Source organism: Acyrthosiphon pisum, chromosome X (assembly GCF_005508785.2).
Source record: "Acyrthosiphon pisum isolate AL4f chromosome X, pea_aphid_22Mar2018_4r6ur, whole genome shotgun sequence".
NCBI classification, from domain to species: Eukaryota; Metazoa; Arthropoda; class Insecta; order Hemiptera; family Aphididae; genus Acyrthosiphon; species Acyrthosiphon pisum.
The window spans coordinates 8,783,786-8,804,970 of record NC_042493.1 but is presented as its reverse complement, the minus strand read 5'-3'; the positions used below and the strand labels follow the sequence as shown (position 1 = coordinate 8,804,970).

The window sequence follows — 21,185 nt, the reverse complement described above, 5'->3', positions numbered from 1 at the left end:
AATTATTTTCAATCTTCATCACACAAGGTTCAGTATTTGATAAATGGTCCAAGGGCCCCCATACATAAACACAGGATATGGCCTACCGGGTAGGCCTATCCGCCACTGTTAATATAAATAATAACTTAACAAAATAAAAAATAGGTACTGAACGGCACTGATTGATTTTTAAACGTAAGTTTTAAATGAATACGAAAGTTACGGTTATTATAATTTATAATCTATAGTAATGTAAAATATCCAAGTTATGTTTATTCGAGTAAGTAGGTACATTTTAAAAATTATAAAAATTATAAATTATTCTTCACGTTGGATTTCCGTTTGTCATTCACGTGCTGCACTCTATTAATTGTCGACGCTATTGCAAGAGCGATGCATAAAATATTATTATTATTTTTTTTTTTTCGTCGTTTGTCCTTGCGCTGTTTGAAAATATAATATTGGACGCGATCGGCGCGACGGCGGCGGAATAAAAACTGCTCCGTGATTTTTGTCGCGCGTTGTAGGTTGCAGGGGAATGAGTAGCGCGCCGCGGGGGTACAGAAGAATGTTGTCTTGCCGGTTGGCCGCCCGATGAACAATGGTGTCCGTGAGTAGGGTGGTGTACTCCGGGGCCCTGTCGAAAAAGAACGTTGTAGACGAGGGCCACCTGTCGCGGTTTTATGTGTTAGCAAGGGACATGCCGATATGAGCAAACGGGGTGCAACTCGGACCGCAGCGCGCTCCGAGTCTGTGTCACGGATTAATCATTAATATAATATTATTATTCCATGATCTTGGTTGTCGTGAATGCCGGGCCGCCCCCGCTATCCTTACCAAAGATATTATAAAAAATTTATAATACTGAGGTCGGTACCGTTTGGTGGCGCCCCCTATAGTCGACGGCTTAAAATCTAAACCACCTATAATAATAATAATAATAATAATATTATACGCAATACGACCATACCCCGAACGCTGTGTTATAAATTATACTATTAATATTAATGTTATAATATTAATGATATTAATATGATGATGATGATGAAATATAGCTATTTTAGAAAAATTATAAATTATACTGTTGTATTTTATTTTTTTTTTTTTTTAGAATTAACCCCAGTCGGTTTTTTACAACATAGTATGGTAGTAAATTTTTACCAACACTACAACAGCGACATATTTTATTGATTGAATAAAAATATTTTAAAAAAAAATCGATACCTACCTATTTTTCGTCACGAAATATCGTCTCATCGGCATTAAGGTTTTCGATATAATATCGCGCTCCGGACAAATGTTTCCATCGCTAGTTATAGCCTATAAAGGTACCTAAGTGATTCACATGAATTTATAATTAAATAATAAAGAACAACGCTCAACGATTTGATTATAAATATAGATATAGATTATATGCATAGGCATATTAGGTATTTACTATAGATACGCACACATAATATTAATTATTATATATTTTAAAGAATTATAAACTGTTTTTTTTTAAATTACGTGGTATAATAGTATCATTGAGTAGTACTCAATGATAGTATTTCACAATATTACTTTACTACAATATACATTTTATAAACGCATTTACTACATTATTTTAATTATAACAGGTAAATAAACATGTCACTTAATACATAAGTAGTTAATAATATATATGATTTATGGTTAAGTAATTTACAAAGATAAATGCAAATGTAATATTTTATTAACATTAATTTATGAATAGGTATCATGTGTATAGGTATAGGTATAACGTAAGTACAAGTAAGGTAACTGATGCAAACCAAGTAATTTATATTATATAGGATGATAATTTATTCTAAAATTGTCCAATAGTTTAAATAGGAATTTGTTGTTCTACTATCCGTCAAATCCCATTCGGATTGAACACAAATGTTGGAAAATAAGTTAATACAAGTTCAATATTTGATAATTGAACATAGAAATGTACAAACTTAAATAAATTTAAATCAAACACCCTGATATGTTTACAACGATTTAATTGAGAAATTGATTTATTTTATAAATATAAGTAGGTATGACGTATGATTATAAATATTATAATATTTATATTGATCATATTAAAAAAGATAACATTTGAGCCCGGTTAATTAATTTAGATGACAAAATTAAATGTAACTTGTAAGTAATGAAAAAAGACTTATACTAGAACGTTTTTAATTACCTATTGTTAATTAAGTCAGTTATATTTTAAAATGGAAGAATTTAAATTTATTTAAGTTTAAAAAATATCATTAGATAATAATAAAATGATACCTAACCATATATTGTTAAATTCACAAGAGTAGGCAATAAGTGTTTAAATGTAATTTGTATATAATATGTAATTATTTGTTTTATATTAAACATATTTAGCCCGATTGCTTGTGTTTATATTTAGTAATTAAGTGTCCTACATACTATAGGTAATATATATAAACAGTGGCCTGTTCGGGTAGGGGAGTGGGTAGGAGTTATATTCAGATTATATCCCCACTGTTCGAGAAATTCCTTTAGTATATCTTATTGGTTACCACCACAATTCATTTAAATATATTATTATTTATTAGTAATAACTCCCACCACCAACATTAAAAAATCCTGGGCACGCGGCACGCCACATTATTTAAAAATTATAATTAAATTTGGTTTTCTAAAACTAAATACAACAATATATTTTTACTAATTACAATGTGAAGTGTATCGTAGATAAATTAAAAATTAAGTTTATTAATTACAAAAAGTATTTGAAGATAAATTTTGATATATATATATAGGTAAGATTATAGTCGACGTTTGTGAACTTGTAGTAGGTACCTATATAAATGTATAATACTTCTACTTTTCTAACATAACTTAGTCTAAGCAAACATTAGGTACATTTAAAAAAACACATCCTAAATAGATCTTAGATATTTATTTAATTAATATAATTTATATAAAGGTAATTTTGTTGATTTATAATTAATGGAGGTGTAATCAAATTAATGGTAGTAAGTAGGTATTAAGTTTATAAACGTGGTAGTCAAGATTTAGTAGCCGATGGTGGTTAAAGACATTTATGGGTTCCTACGTATTATTAACTACGGTAAATATTTTTTAATGACCCCCTTATTCATACTTTAAGAATTCAGTTGAAACTTAAAGAAAAATGAAATACAGATGTTCTTCGAGTTAAACCATCATTGCTCTAATTTAAATAATTTTAGAAAATACCAACTGCTACACGGTATTATATTTATTTGTAGTCATATACTGAATAGATAATTTGTTTATAATATATTTTCTACAAGCAATCTATTTTATGCTAGCAGGGCGTTGCACGCATTTTATCTATGTTTTAAAAATCATTTTTTTTAAACTGTATTTGATTTTTAAAATGTATTAAAATCTTATCATACAATTGCTTGTATTCATCAGTTACATTTGCATTCTTATGACAAAAATATAAAATTGCGTGTATAAAAACTTTTTCCAACTCTTTTTGAGCATTCGCAGATTTTGAAACCGCTTTGCGCCAAGTTTTAGACACAGTGGTCATCGATGCAATGTCTTTGTAAGATAAATACGAGAATATTTTTTCGAGAAATGGCTTACAAAAATCGTGTTCTGTGAAAACCGACATAAAATCAATATATTCTTGACCTTGTTTAACGAAATCAACATCTAAGTTTAATTGAGGAGTTAGTGTAAGTGATAATGGGAGATGTGGAGTAGATTTATAGAAGTCATCGAATGAGAAAAATAACTCTGGAAAATATTTGTCATGAAAAGAAAAGCGTGAATGACGATTTATATCCTCGATAGTTATGTTTGATTTATATGTTACTAACATACCGTGGTGAATATCACCTTCAACAGCATATACATTGGCTTCATTATTAACATCGACGAGGTTGTTTTGATCATTTTCATTGACATTTACATTTTCATTGACATTTACATTTTCATTAACATTGTCATTGTCATTGTCACGTCTTTCATTATGAAGTTCATCAAAAAATTTACTAACAATTTTTTTCATAGACAATTGAAGTGCATTAAGTTCGGAAGACGGGTCGTCGAAGGAGTAAAACATTTCTGACATCAATTCGGGACTTGTTGAAATGGTACAGATTGCACCCGAAATGTCTTCGCTATTTTTATCAGCTGTGTTGTTAGAAGGTGTTACGGTTTCAGAAGTATTATCAGCGTTGTCACGCGGATATTCTTCACTCGATTTCTCGGCCATTATTGTTTCTGAACCTAATATAATACAATATGAATTATAAATAGTCTTAGTACAAAATATATAAGTGTTCGCCGTTCAAGAATTATTATGTATGGTTCACGGAATCAGACTCCTTTAAAATTAAATTGCATAATTAACTCCGTGCCTTACGTGAATCCGGAGAGTGCGGCAAAAAACAAAACAGCTTGTATATTTCTCCGCATCGGACGGACTCACGGCACTGCGACGGAACAACATACTCAGAATAGAATTCTCACGCACTCGCCGGATTCAAGTAGGACACGGTAGTGGTAGCTGTATTTTAAATTTTGATACCGGTATTTGTTTACTACAGGTATCTATGGTATTACCGTGTGTATGGTACTTTCGGTAATTATCGAAAATACCGTACCTTGGCATAATTATCAAAAATACCACAATCTCTGCAAATTTATTAGTATTTCCAAGTTTCCAACCTAGGATAAGGCTATTAATTATTATTATATTATATCATTACAATTATATTATAAAAATAATGAATAATCAAATATGGTATACCTACGGTATTTTCAGTAATTACCGTGGCATGGGATTTTCGGTAACAACGGAGAATTACCGATTCACGGTATACTGGTATTCTAAAATACCAAAAATACCAGAAATTGGTATTTTTTTAAAACCAGTAATTTTTGGTATACCGAAAATACCGCCAGCCCAAGACACGGGCGACACGGCGTAACAATAATTAAATGTAAATAATATTATGATATTATCGGTTTTGTATTTATTATATTATTCACTTAATATTTGAATAAAGAAATAAAAATAGTTTTGTATAGTTATTTAAATAGAAATTAAATGTAGCCAAGACAATATTTGGATCAAATTATATGTCAAACTCTCAAAAATAGTATTATTAATAAGTTTTATAAAAAGTGATTTCACTCTAAGATTATTCAAAATACATAAAAACAATTTGCCGTGAATGCGTTTTATCAAGTCCCACCTATCAAGTTACATCTATGGAGACTAAACATTATAATACATTTTTACCTGTATTATAATATTTCTATAAGTATGAAGCGGAGGCACTGGTATAACAATACAGCACTATAATAAAGTTAAATAGCAGTTTGTACTTGCAATATTTGTCCGCTACGAGTGTGAAGTCCCGCCAATCGTAAATGGTCTCACTATCAGTATTTTACATATTATTACCATTATTTTACAAAAGTTTGAAAACTAGTTCTTTGAATTTAAAAATTCTTATTTTCCAAGTAAACATTATTTTTATATGATGCGTGTAAAATGTACGCATCCCTCCCCATCATATGTTGTCCGAGCATATTTAAACCTTTATCAATTTGATTGTAAATTCTTAAATTGTCATTAATCATTATATAGGTATATATGTATTTTATATAGACGTCTGGCTCATCACATACCTTAACGGAATGTAGGGCGATATCGGATCGAATTAAAATTTGTTCAGCCACAAGCCGTACAAGAAGAACAGTAGTTAAAACGGAGTAGATGCTTTTGTTGAGTTGCACTTTTTACCCAACGAAAACGTATCATATAAAATAATATAATATTGAGTGTACGAACAACAACGACTTAAAAAGTTAAAACGTATTCGATGTGCTGTTGCTTATTGAGTGACGACACGTAAAATGATGCCCGGGACGCTCAGCCATAGTACCAAGGCGGGCACCGCCCTATTTATTATTGATCGACCTCAATGAACCTTGGATTGGCACAGGCGCACAGCATCCAGCTTTATAATAATATAGGTAGGTAGGTAATACATTTATTTTCGTTTCAGTAAACTTAAGTTGCAGTGGGGCATTATGCCATTATCTGTGTATACGGGCGAAGACTACCAATGTTAAAGTCTCAATTTTGTCGTTTAAATCGTGTCCTAATATAAATTAAAAACTATAAACATCATTGTAAAATAATACATTTCTCACTGCTCTGCTCAGAATCTAAAAGTGGAAAAGTCGTTTGCACGTAAACTTCATGGCAGCGTTCCGTTTATATTTCCGAGGTCTCGGAGACTCGACCTAGGTGTATAATATTATTGCTAAATATCAGCATAATATATGCGTAATATTCATGGATATAGCCACTAGTACATTTTTTTTTAGTTACAGTTTTAGAATGTATTATTTTGTTGTGTAGCTGGAACATTATTAGTTTTAGCCCCCCCCCCCTCCATTAAATTCATCACGCTACACCTATCGATATCAGGGTTACCTTATATAAGTAAAAAAGGTACTTATTACTTAACGTATATGTATATAATATATATATATATATATTTATATTGTGTATTTTCCAATTAGTATTATTACAATTACAATCTTAGTGCCTAGTTAGTTTCTATGCATTATCTATAGTATGACTTTGAGTGACTGAGTCGTGAAGTGTCGTGTTACGTGGGTAGTAATTTCACTCAGATCAGAGGCGTATTAAAAAATTAAATTTTATCAAAATGATTGTTGACTAAAATAAAATATTTTTCTATGAAATGGTTAATAAAATGCCAAATATTACCTATAAAAATGCCAAATATTTGTCCACCAGAATCGTGGTTCGAACTCGATACTAAAATACATAGGTTTATCGCATTAATAATAATTATTATTGTTAAAACCAAATGCAACCATTTGTCAACAAAAATTTCAATCGTAATTTGAAAACCACCCCGGGTTGGACCTATTATTTACTCTTTTCGCGACAAAATGTAGCCTATCTTCTTCCCCGAGGTCTAATCTATTTCTGTACCAAATTTCATCGCAATCGGATGAACGGTTTAGGAATGCATAAAGGACATAGGTAGCTAGGTAAGTAGAATTGTTTTTTGTGTTTTATATATAATATAGATTATGTTATTTGCACTGGGAAATTTTTTGATAAACTGAAAAATTTAATCACGGAGAATCCAAATTCGTTTCTGTGCAGCTAAAATAATAAAATAATATCATATTATTATATTAGTAGGTATACACTACATATATTGTACATATATTGACGTCCCTTTTCGAGCCCGTCTTCCGAGAAATCTGTGTTGCCAATAGATTTTCTTAAAATACACAACTCCCGAGCACATGCTGCGCAACTACCAAAAAAATACAATACATCTTAGTATTGTATTATTATTTATTATACATAAAAATGTTGTGAGGTCCGGCCCGATGCTATCGACCGACGCCGACGCAGCTGTCTCAACCCCCACCACTGAGCACCATCCTTGGCTAAAACACCCTAACCGACCGACTAGTCAGACCAAAAACTTGTCAGTATTGCACTCTCTACTCACCCGCCCGATCTTAAACGCCCACTGCGAATATAATTACCACTCACTACGAAATTAAATTACTAACAGGGCTAATAATTTGCATTTTAAAGAGGTCTTCCAACCAGAATTTTGAGATTCACAGTGAAAATTTAAATATTTTTGTTTGTTTATAAATGGTTGCCATTGATTGCATAGTATAATAGTAATACTAGAAATTAGTATTTATAATTTTATATATAAATATTTGCCTTTGGTTACTCGAGCAGATGAAGTAAAATCATACATCAAATCGCGGTATTTACGTGTCCCCGATTAGAAACTGATATATCTTAAAGTCAAATGTATGTTTGTAGCTTTACTCAAAAACTATACTCGATTATGTATTACTATTATGTAATGTTATGAATATTATGACTCAAGTCATGACCAAAATAATTTTTTTTTTCGTTAAATGTTTTATAATTTAAAAACATAAAATTGATGGTATTTCACTATAATAATAATAGTTGGACGTAGACTTAAAAAACAATTTGAACGTAAGGGTGTTTTTTACCCGACGTACCCGCAGTGCTTATATAAATTAAATTATAATATACAAGTAAGGGGGAAAAACGAACAGAAATAAATTAAGAGAGAAAATAAAATAATATATAGAAGCATTAGATGGGGTGCATAACATAAAATTTTTTTAATAACAAAAAAAGGTATAGGTATCTAAAAGGTATATAAATATGCAGGGGTTTTCAACCTTTTTAGGTAGGTACTTACTTAGCGTACTATTTAGTATTTTACAAAAATAACAAAGCCCACACCATATTAATGCAATATATACCAATATGATGCAATGATATCTACATCGATTGTAAACGTGATCGAAATCCGGGCAAATAGCTAACAGGGATACATGTATGCAATGGACATTCTCACACATTTATTTCATATATAATATCTTTATTATAGTCGGTTAAAGCACCTGTGGCGTGTTGATTAACACCTGCAGGCGACTGATTTAGGAATTGTATGTTTTCGATAGCGATAACATTCTATAGCCCTTCTAATAGCCACTGTATACAAATAAAAATTGACTTTGTAAAAAGAAAAAAAAATTTTTTTAAAAAAATAGAACCTACCAAGTCTAAGATGTGTTTATGGACAACGTCTTCTAAAGACTATGAGGGTTTAGGGTCACATACTGGCATGCTATATTATGTATCTCAATATACGAGTAATGGCAGATAACAGATTATTGAAAAACTTACTACCTGTACCAAATTCAAATACAATAAAAATGAATAACAATTGTGTGCAATTACTTCTGAGAAACTTGTACTGCCGCTCTGTATAATTTCTCACACAATCTATAAGATTTTCAATTAATTATATTAGGCCGTCACGCCGTCACGGGACTGCCCCTTTACCATACGAGCTATGTCATTTTGTATAATGTACTATATCTGACATAGCAATGCGTTGGAACTTGCAATTACTATAGGTTTTTGTGATTATGTGAGTAGTATATAATCAAGTAGGCAATCTATCTGCAGTAGATCGCTGACCCCTCGTGGTGCGTACGTAAGTGTGTAATTTAACTCTAAATTATCAAAAAATGCAAAAAACCTAACCGCGGTTCGAACTCGATAGTTTATAATCTGTACTAAAATACACAGGCATTTCGCATTAATAATAATAATAATTATTATTATTGAAACTAAATAAAACCAATACCGTTGTTCGGGTGTTTCGGCTGCTCTTGAATATTTATTTCTCAGCCGCTTATTGACTCCAAACGCACTTCACGTTGTTCAGGCAGTTCGGCTGCTCTTTCGGCTCTTTTTCGTTTCGCATCGACCGTATTTTTTCCAAATTCCGATTATAGCTCTTTTTGGTGGCATTTTTGATTTTAAATTTTGTCTGTGATTTTGTTTTGCTTTAATTTCCGATTCTCCGATTGATAATAAAATACCTATAATATTATGTTTATAAATGGTTGCTATTCGTTTTAATAATTATTCGGGTAAAAATATTTTTTGTTTTTTATAGATAATAGATATTATATTATGTAGATCTGTAGTAGTTTAGTCTATACCTATAATATATTTATATTAAGTATTTTTGAATGACAACGTGTATAATTAGTATATTATTATTCTGTAGTATTGCCGTATAGATAGATGATAATATTATGATCTAAAAGACTAAAAGTGGGATTTTTTTTCGCCCCGTGGTCCGCAGTCCGCCCTGTCTATAGTGTGCATCTATTATCTATATATAAAAAAAATATTACAACTATTAATCAGCAGAGGCGGACTTACCATTTTTCCGTCCCTAGGCATTACAACACTAGCGCCCCGTATATTGGCGTGCTCCCACGGGGGGGGGGGGGGGTGCGGGAGTAATGTTCCATGAACTAAAACAAAACTATAAAAATTGTATTTAGGTATTTTTATATTTATACATACCATCTAAACGAATAAATATTAATACAATTTTGCATAGGTACATTTGTACACTTGTACAATAATTAAATCATTTTGTGCCTTGATTTATCTGAGCACTCTAGTCTCTATAATCGTAATCGACTAGCAAATTTCTGAGCAGTATGCAGTATGCACTATACAAGAGAGGGCAACAGTGCCAGTGTCGCGCGTCGTCGCAATATTTATTATTATTAATTACCATATCAAGACACCTGATTTTCAGAATTAATTCCAGTATTCAAATTGTGGTGCCTGGTGCGGGGTGAGGCGGGTCATTCTACTAAGCACTGTGTGAGCTGTCCCCACCTAGCTAGTAGATATAGTAGAGCGGCTATATACAATGTGGTAATTTACTCGGCGGCCTGAGGCAGTATTTTTCACCGCCTTGGCTGGCGTTTTGCGCATGCGCTATTCACAATATTGTACGTGTTTAATCCGCACACCCGTATACCATCTCCCATGTATTAACATAAGCAACGCCGGCAACTGCCTCGTCAAGTGTCGATGTCGAACCTCTAGCGGTGGTGGCGCGCGCTGGGCTCAGGATTAAACTCAAACGGCAAGGTTATTATAACTTATAAATTAAAACGTTACTGCGACGTGACTACGTGAGCCATTCTCCAGTTTCATGCAAGTTGTATACGAAAAAAATTAATATAAAATATAAATTTAGGTAAATATAATTATGAAATTATGAAAAACTAAAAAGAAAAAATTAACTAAAAAATTGCGTCCACAAAAATATTGCGCCCTAGGCCAGTGCCTTGGTGGCCATGGGTAAATCCGCCCCTGTTAATCAGTCATTAGGTACATTATCATTGTGACAATAATTTCCTAGTTCACAATAAAATATTTTCTGAAAGGGAAAACCTTGCCACCCCCCAATGACGTCAATGTCTATAAGTCATAGGATAGGAATATTTGACATTTCGACTAAATACAAAAAGGTTTACTTTGTTGTTTCTCCGAGAGTAGGTAGTTTTCGACCCTTCGTCCAAGGACAACCGAGCAACAGAAAATAATAATAATAATAATAATAATATTACAGCGGGGTTTGCGATTAATATCTTCTTACTGCATCTCGGGCATAGACATAATATAGATGGAATGCGTGTTTAGCCCTTATCATGTCAGCAATAATAAACTTATGTAAAAGGTAAATAATCATGGAAAAATGTTTATTTCACCAGCTTTCATCCATGATACTAATGATACGGAAATATGGAATCATTTGTGCCTTCAATAATACCTTGGAATAAAAACAGTAAAAATGTTTTATCTATGCTATTTTACCTTCTCAGGTCTTGTTATTATGGCTGAATTTATTGACGGTGAGGGGGGAGGAACGCGCAGTCCATCTATATTATGTCTATGATCTCGGGTATGTTCGGGACTCGGGCACGCTCGCCTCTTGACCGAACGGGTGGCAAAAATTGAGCAGTTACAATAAATTATTGTCTTCATAGATATCACCAGCATTCGCCACCCAGCCACCCAAGTTTAGTTTTTAATTCGGTAGCCTTGTAACCACGAACTACTACATAGGACTGGACACTGTATAAAATAAGGTGGCTGCAAAGTTGTACGGTGGTCGTACGCTTGCTATGTAGCTGCTCTCTGGTGGCATTTTTTATACTGTGCTGTTGTAAATTATTTTATGTGATAAGTCGTGATTAGTCACAAGTGATAACTGAAAAACGATTAAAAATTCAAAAATTCAAATCAACGACAAACTTTTTATATTCACTATTATGTCTAAATAAATGAATGCGTATTACTAGTTACTATGTTGCTACCAATTTGGAAAGTTTTTTTTTTGCGCGATTTCTAACTTGCTTTTGATTAGACATACGTGAGTATCATTCTCATGGTAATATAATAAGTAATTATAAATTACATATTTATAATTATATTTAATTACATATATATACATTTTTCATATTTCATAAGTCTATATATAAATATTATGTTTATAAAAGTAAAATTCTAAATGTAGTAAATCTAGTACGTCACTAGATAGCATCACAGTCGCAAACGTACATACCCGTACAACTTTGTGACCGGTGTCCCACCCTCCCCCTGCCCGGAGTGTCCAATCCTATGTAGTAGTTCGTGCTTGTAACCGCGTTCATTACTGCGTTTGCGCGTTTGTTAATAATTTATTTGTTTTCAAATTGTTTTTTTTATCGCCAATCAAATATTTTGTTTACTCTGTTTCTATGACTTTTCTAATAAGATTGTTCATGTAGATAATTATTATAAGTAGGTATAGTCTCTATCACGTGGGTAGTACTTTGTATTGTTAAAGAGCAACAAGTTTATTTCTCATATCGCCTCCTCAAAACGCATTATCTATATTGACATTTGTGTAAATGTGATGATGGCATCGTTAATATTTCAGGATTTTAGAACATCGTATCAAGCAGACTTTCCGTTTCAACTCAGCCTTTGGAAGACGTATGAAAAGACATCTCTACACACTACAGTAAGTATAATCACTGATTTTGGTGTCTTTTTAGTTTTATTTTTAAAAGGAATCTAATATCTGTATGTACCGTTATTTTTTGTTGTAGTAAAACGTTTGTTCTGAGACATTAAGATCAAATTCAATCAAATTTGTCTTCTTCACTTAAATCAACGTATACAACAGATACCACACGCCAACTCCATGTATTGCATTATCAAAGAAGTATTCATCAAACTACATAAAGGTAATAATTGGAGTCCTTTAATTACTTAGTTATTATATATTATTGTTTTTAAACATTGATTGGTTTAGCTTACACATTTTATATTAGTATACCTATTGAAAAACAATTGACTATTTTCAAATCAGATTTCAGTATGAATATAATTTTTATGTTAACTTGTCTACACAATGTATTATTAAAATATTTTGTTTTAGGAATCTTCCTGGTTTCAATTTTGTATTATGACTGTCTTTTCATTTATAGTGTTTAGGAAGTAAACCTTTTTCTTGACAAGATTCAAGCGTATATTTTTCACTGCTGGGTAATTCCAGAGATTCATAATTTTACAATTAAACATTTGAATTTTGAATTTTAATGTCAGTTATACAATTATACTTTCCTTTTGAAAGTAAGCTAAAGATAAACCTTAATAGTATGCAATCACTGACTATAACAGAGTTAATAGAGGAATTGCATAGGTCTGCCTGGTAGTTTCCTATTTATATTACGTTGGATGGTTTTAACTTTTAGTGGACATTGGGGTGAAATTAGTAGATATCTGTTAGCGATGAAATATTTTGTAATGAAGACTGGAAAGTACTTTGAGTGTTCCAATTTTTAAGCCTTTATAGGCTGCATTTGTGGAATACCATATAAAAAATGTTTTATTTTTAAACCAATATTTCAGTTACATAAAAAATTGCTATAATTGCTGTAAAAACTAAAATGTATTTTTAGTGATTGATTATAATCGATTCTCTTCATCTTTTCATCAAAGTCGGATATTCAATTAAAGAAACAGTTATATTATTTAATATACAACAAATAAACCGTGAACCAATTTTCTACAAAATCAATTTTGTTGTCTTTCAAAAACAAAAATGCCAAATTATTTTATATATTATAATTTTATGTATAAAAATTTTTTTAACAAGGCGGGCAAGTGAGGTAACAAGTAAATCAATGTACTGAAAGGTCTTAAATTTGAATTCAATGATATAGGTAATATTATCATTGTATACGAAAAACGATTCTGAGACGGTCAGTCAGCCTAAGATATATAACTAAGTAAATTTGATGATATTATTGTGACTAAAGTAATGTATTAACCTATTTACGAGGAACCTCGTTTTAAATTTTCAATCTATCTATAAAAGTTGAACATTTTATTAATTTTTAAGTACAACATCAATTTTAAATTTGAGAAATGTTGTCAAAATTCAAACTTTAAATGCTTATTAAAAATTGTGCCTATGTATTTTAAATATTTTCAAATGCTATGTTACAATATATCAGGAGCCTTGTATTATATTTTCAAGCTTTTTGTCCAACAAATCTTACCGACATTTAATGAAAAAAATTAAAAAAATTGAAAATTAAAAATGTCTGTTAATAGCTCTTAACGAGTCAAAATATATTCAATTGTATAGAAAATGAAAATATAAACATTCAGTGAAATTTTCATGTGTCTATAGTTATTTGTTTTTGAATTACAACAAAAAAAAAAATTTCTGCGTGAGAAATCGAGTGAATATCCAATGTTGTAAACATATGAACTTCAAACAAAAATTTAATAAAACTTTCTTCTAAACATTTTTTTTTATAAAGGTAGAAAAACTTATGAAGAATCTTGTATTACATTTTAAAATCTCGGATTAAAAAAAAAAACTTTATGAATTTCTATCAAAATTGGAAAATGAACATGTCCGTAAACAGCAGAAAATGAGATTTCAAACACAAAAAAAAAAGTAAAAATAAAATAAAAACACAACATTGTAAAATCAATACATTTATAGCCCTCTCAGAATCTCAAATATTTTGATTAGATTTATTTATTTAATTATGTATTAAATTTTAAAAACATATTCGGTTCTGAGCGGAATGTATTGTTTTTATACTGATGTGTGTATAAATATATTTTATTTTTTGTCTGTGTACACAATTAGTAGTCGAAATAATGCTTCGATTTTTATCTTAAGTATCTTGTTTGATTTGAAAGTGAATCAGTCGCTCAGTTGGTGCATTGGGGAGGTCAAAATTTAAAATTCCCAGGAATTTTTAAAAGCGCCAGGAAAAACAAAAAATAAATTAAGGAAAAACCGGATTTTTTACACAAAATCAGTGTAGCTTTAAGACAAATGACCGTAAATACTTGCAATTTTCACTGAATGTTTATATTAGCATTTTTTATACACCTTAAAGGGCTAAAATGTTCAAAATATTTCGAGTTGTTTTGAGCTGTTTGCAGACAACAATGGCTAACAATAGTACTTTTATTTTATAAGCATTTAAAGTTCAAATTTTGACAAAATAAGTAATGTAAAAATTATTTTGAATTGGAAATTTATAAAAACTTTTCTTTTTAAATCTAAGATTTGAAAATTTTAAACATGATTCCTTATAAGTTTTTCTATTTTTATCAAAAAAAAAAAATATATCTACTGGTTAGTCAAATTACATTTTTATTAGTGTTCATATTTTTACAACATATATGCTCAATTTATCATGTAGCGATTTTACTAAATTAATAACGATTAAACGAATAACCGTAGACACTTGGAATTTACACAATATGTTTATTTTATTATTTTCTATACTTGAAGTATGAGCAGTTGTTTACGGACATTTTCAATTTTCAATTTTTTGTTGGGTCAAAAAACTTGAAGAATTCAATTCAAGGTTCCTCATACATTGGTATAATATTAAAAATAAATAGGCAAGATTTATTTATCAGCTTTTAAAGTTCAAATTTTGACATAATTTATCAAATTTACAAATTATTTTGTTCTTAAAAATGTATAAAATGTTCAACTTTTATAGCTAAGGATTGAAAATTTAAAACAAGATTCCGTGTAAGTAAGTTATTCTGTAACCTAAAAATCTAAAAAGTATATAAACACAGTTTCTTTTATAGTTATTTTATGTTTAAATTTAGAGGAAATTACATATTGAATAACCAAGAATAACGATTTTAGTTATTTTTTTGCAATTGTGTAATACCTATTAATTCAACTTACTCGTTACCGGCTACGCTATTAAAAATAAGTTATAGCAATGTAAATATAATATAAAATATCCTAGACTGAAAAATTGTCTTTGTTCAAAACCGTTTTTTGTGTACAGTGATATTATATCATTTAATTCAAATTTAATACCATTAATTATACAGTGACCTACTTTAACCTACTATACAGGAGTGCGACATCTACTTTTTTGTTGTTATTTTTCCCAATTATTTCAACAAGTAATGTGAATTTGTAGTTTTAAACTCTTAAAATTACCAACCAGATCCAATTTGCTATCAGAAACCATTCTCAAAGTCAAAAATTTAAGCATTTTTTCTGTTACTTTTCGTGTATAAAAACTTAAGAAAACTAAAAAACACATATTTGTAAAATCAATAGATACATTTATCAATCAGCTCCGATTCATAAAATTACCAAACTAGGTAACATAATACATAAAGATTATACATAAAGTTTGTGAATGTATTACATTAAAGCCTTGAAAAATAATTTTTCCGTGAGCAAAGCGATTTTCTTTTTGAAGGGATAAATCTGGATAAATCTGATTAGTTGTTTGCTTATAAAATTATAATACTCATTACTTATTTCCATCATTACCTTAAATTCATATATGGGTGTATACATTATAGTTAATTTGCGAAAACACCACTGTGTGCATACATTGTTATTATTGGACAGTTATAAGACATGGTTGGAATATAAATTTAAAAAAAAAAGATATTATTGTTTTTTTTTTTTTTTTTATTGAACTAAAAAAAAACATCAACAACAAAAGTTATTAGTTTTTAAATATACATAGTAAGTGGTTTATGATTGTCATTAACAAAAAAGTTTAAATTCTATTATATAGTTCGGTCTTCCTTAGGAAGGCTAATATGTTTGATATGTTTTTGATGCCTGGCCCTAATGTTTTGTTCATGTTGGGTGGAATGTTGAATATTCTGAGTTCGTCAGCGTATTGATAGCACTCAGTTATTATGTGCTTCACTGTTAAAGTAACCCCACAGACTGTGCATTGGGTGGGTTCCTCTTTAGCCATTATTGTTTATAGATAGGATAACTATAATTATTAAATATTAATAAGTTATGCGATATCTTCTTTTTTTTTGTTTAATTTATTTTTTTAATTTAGAAGCTTGACTAGGAGAACCACTTGTTAGGGGCATGTTATCATTAAATATTGAAAAAAAATAGATCTGAGTTCACTAGTCTTGTGGTAAGTAATTTTATAAAACTATAAACATTTTTTTTTTGTGTATTTGAAATATAATTTATAAGTTTATGCTTTAGATACTGGATTTAATAATCATTAACCACGCTTCAACAAAGAAAAAGATACAACTGCTAAAATGGAGAATTATAGGTCAGAAATAATTTTTTATAAATATGAATGAATTTAACCTAAAATTATTTTTTCTGTAGATTAAATGAAATTGGCAAAAGTGGTTTTTTCCCCAATTTATCAAGAACTCTTTACATTGGAAACTTAAATGAAAATATTAATGAAGCTACATTATATAAATATTTTGGAGTATTTGGAGATATTATTGTATGTACATTTATATATACTTTTATAGTATCGTTTATTTGTATTAATACATTTTTTTTTATTACAGAACATTAATATTAAAAAGGGAGAATGTGTTGGTAATAGACCAATAAAAATATATGCATTCATTAAATACTTTGATTGCAACAATGTAATTATTGCCATACTTAAAATGAATGGTGTAAATATAAAAGGTTGTCATGTACGTTTGGGTTTTGGAAAAACATATCCATCAAAATGTGTTTGGATCACCGGTCTTAATGCATCAGGAAAAAATTATAATTTTCTGCTGACATGTTTAGCTGATTGTGGCAACATTATAAATTTTTCGATTGATTATATAAATAAACGCGCTTTAGTATATTATGAAGAGGTAAAATTTAATCTTATTATTTATTTATTAATTTTTGTATATGTTTGAATTTTAATAAGATGTCAAATACTTATAAATTGTTACTATAATCCATTTTACTTGAAAAACAACCACTTAGGATATAATCATAGTTGAAAATATACTAGACAATAATTTTAAAAAAAGGTGAGTTAGTGGATGTCGCTCTGCTGTACAGTAGGTTTCAAGTGGATCATTGTATAATGGATAATATTATATCATTGAATTCAATGATATAATATCAACAGTATACGAAAAACGATTCTGAACTGTAGAATAAAGATACAGGTAGATAACCTTATAAGGAATCTTGCATTACATTTTAAAACTTTAAATTTTAAAATAAAAATTTTAAGGAATTTCTAACTCAAAATAATTTGCACATTTTTGTGATTTTTACACTTTTTGTCAACATTTGCTAATAAAATAATTGTGTGGATTTTTAATATTTTTCAAATGTCATTGTAGCATATATTAAGAATCTTGAATTAAATTTTCCAGATTTTTTACCTAACAAAATATTATTGACATTCATAGAAAAAAAAGACTAAAAAAAGGTGGGTAAGTGGATTTTGCTCTGCTGTACAGTAGATTACAAGTGGGTCACTGTATAATGGATGGTATTAAATTTGAATTTAAATTTGTATAAGAAAAACGATTCTGAGCGGAGACGGTATATCAGTCTAGGTATAAGACATAATATTATATTATAGTCTATAGTATTTAAAAAAAATTGACCTATAATAGGTACCTATAATAAATTCCAAATTAATCATATCATAATATCTATTAGGTACTTATAACGCGTTATACATCAACAAAAAACCGTGGTACTATCATAGATATTTAATAGTATACTTTAGAAGTTTCAAGTACCCACGAATAATATTATACAATCACAACAAAATAACTAAAATAGTTATCCTAGGTTTTTAATATGTAATCTCGTCCAAATTTGTACTTAAAATGACTATAAAAATAAACTGTGTAAATGTATTTTTTAGATTTTTTGGTAACAGAATTAATTACTTACGTGGAATCTTGTTTTAAATTTTCAATTCTTAGATACAAAAATTGAACATTTTATAAATTTTTAACTACAAAATAATTTTTCAAATTAAAATTTGATCTTTAAATGCTTATAAAAAAAAATTGTGCCTATGTATTTTAAATATTTTTCAACTGATATTGTAACAATATATCAGGAGCTTTGTATTAAATTTATACACTTTTTGGCCCAACAGATAAAACTTTATTGATATTTATAGAAAAAAAAACTAAAAAAATTGAAAACTGAAAATGTCCGTAAACAGCTCAAAAAGAGTCAAAATATTTTCAAAATTGTATGGTGTATAAGAAATGCTAATATAAACATTCAGTAAAATTTTCATGTATCTGCAGTTATTCGTTTTTGAATTACAACAAAATAAGGAAATCGCTACATGAGAAATCGAGTGAATATCCAATGTTGTAAAAATTTCAATTTCAAACGATCATAAAAATTTAATTTGACTTTCTTATAGATATTTTTTGTTTGATAAAGGTAGATAATCTTATAAGGAATCTTGTATTACATTTCCATATCTTAGATTTAAAAAGAAAAATTTTTATGAATTTCTAACTCGAAATAATTTGCAAATTTTCCGACTTTCCCGCGACACCGACTTTCCTACCTTTTTTACCATAAAAGTATTTTAACAACTTATTAATTTAATTGCTTCTGTTTAGTGTATTCATCATTTTGAAAATCTTCTCAGAATTTCTTAAATAATTAATTTGTTTTATGTTTTAGATTGCAAATGCAGAAGCAGCTATTAATAAAATGAAGAATGGTCTTATAAATGGTTTATATTTGCGTGGTGATTATGCATCTATTGAGTGTCAAATAAAATTTGCTGAATTCTTCAAGAAGCAAAATAATAAAAAATATTTATCAATAGACCTGGATAATGTTGACATTCAAAATACATCAATTTCTAACGTTAATAAACAAAAGTAAGTGAAAATCAATGGAAGCTTGTCAGAGATTTTTATAATTTCCCTAAAAATGGTTTGCGTAATAATTGTTCCTCACAAGTTTTCATCCTTTTTTCATATCTGTAATTTTTCACATTTATCAAACACTAATTTTAGATTTGCTTGAGCCTAAATGCTTGAATTACTAATAAGTGCTATATAACCTGTCCACCATTATTTTTTTTTGGAGGGTTACAGTCTTTAAGACGAGCTCTTGAAGTATTTTATCCAATTAAGTTATCAACTTAAGTTAAGTTCGGCTATTTTTTTTTTATAGTATGGTTTAAAATAATAAAAATCATAAATATTATTGAACACAGGAAGTAGCCAATAGCTTTTCTATACATAGGTAGGTACTAAATTAATAGAATTATGTAATAGGTACGAAAAGCATACATAATTTAAAATGCGGAAACAAATACAATCTTTTGAATTATTAATACAGATAAGTATTATACATATTACACAGATCAAATCTCCAGTTAGTATAGACTGAATGTATTGATAGAATTAAAAATTAAAAATTCCATAATTTAATAATTTAATCAAAACAAATAAAAATAAACGTATTTCACTGGACACTGATAATCACATCATAGTTACACAAAAACTGAAACATGTTATTGTAAATCTTGCGTACTGAGAGAGCCGAGAACAAAAAGTGAACCCATGTGGGCTATGACTATTTTGTCTACTGACAATATTGACTGTTTATAAATATAAATATACATGAGCATAACCCAATTAGTTTTAAATTAAAAATAACCTATTTATGCCAAAAATATTTTACAATATGTTCTTGAGAATTGTACATTTTTGATTTGTATCTTTATCAATAAATTTAAATAATATCATATTTTTTATTAGTTATTAGTATTTATTAATTATTATTATTACAATATGCCAGTATGCCGCAGTATGGTATGGTATATCTTTATATATATACGATACACCTATATGTTATAAATTTATAATATAATTGGCTATTGTTATATCTATATGTATTTAATTAAGTTATTTTATTGAAGAAGTCTGGTTAATGGAACAAGAAATTAATTTAACTATATTTGTGATTTCCTTTTCTAGTAAATGGTTATGTAATATCAATAATAATTTTTATTTGTATTATATTTATTATTTAATTATTTATAAATTAATTTAACTTGAATTTGATTAAAAGTAACTCGTTACTTATTAAGTTTATATAAATTAAAATAAATTAGGTTAAAAATTAAAATTAACTTGACTTTTAACTTCTTAACATGTTTATGCCCAGGCTTGAAATAACCTATATTGTATTAGGAGTATAGTAAATACGATATCCATACGTACATAGTAATATTATTGAAATATACAATGTTAATAAATGTATGACTATTTACCTCTAGCAAATATGTAAACACTGTCAACAGTATGTGTTTCCTCATAAAATAATTTGATTATGATAGACTATTATTATTATTATATTCATCTGCCAAATAAATATTTATTATAATATTTTTTTTAGTTGATAATTAACTAATAAATTCTTTTG

At 28.9% G+C, this 21,185-nt stretch overlaps 2 protein-coding genes and 1 long non-coding RNA gene across 3 annotated transcripts in view; 2 read left to right on the top strand and 1 right to left on the bottom strand.

Annotated features, from left to right (window-relative positions):
* Positions 1-1,448: 1,448 nt before the first annotated feature.
* LOC107882545 (probable serine/threonine-protein kinase nek3) lies at positions 1,449-5,856 on the bottom strand. Its single transcript, XM_016801010.2, has 2 exons — positions 5,644-5,856; positions 1,449-4,233 (listed from the first exon to the last, which is right to left on the bottom strand). The coding sequence occupies exon 2, from the start codon at positions 4,217-4,219 to the stop codon at positions 3,329-3,331; it is 891 nt and encodes a 296-aa protein (XP_016656499.1). The 5' UTR covers positions 4,220-4,233; positions 5,644-5,856; the 3' UTR covers positions 1,449-3,328.
* Positions 5,857-12,134: 6,278 nt separating this feature from the next.
* Positions 12,135-17,238, top strand: LOC107882544. Its single transcript, XR_003838622.1, has 5 exons — positions 12,135-12,464; positions 12,553-12,690; positions 16,828-16,911; positions 16,986-17,058; positions 17,118-17,238. It is a non-coding gene; the product is annotated as an uncharacterized LOC107882544 (long non-coding RNA).
* Positions 17,239-17,317: 79 nt separating this feature from the next.
* The window catches only part of LOC115033011, an 11,236-nt gene continuing 7,368 nt past the window's right edge, over positions 17,318-21,185 (top strand). The window contains exons 1-2 of the mRNA XM_029485915.1: positions 17,318-17,617; positions 19,428-19,630. Of these exons, the coding sequence (XP_029341775.1) occupies positions 17,417-17,617; positions 19,428-19,630 (404 nt within the window). The 5' untranslated portion in view covers positions 17,318-17,416. The remainder of the gene's footprint in view (positions 17,618-19,427; positions 19,631-21,185) is intronic.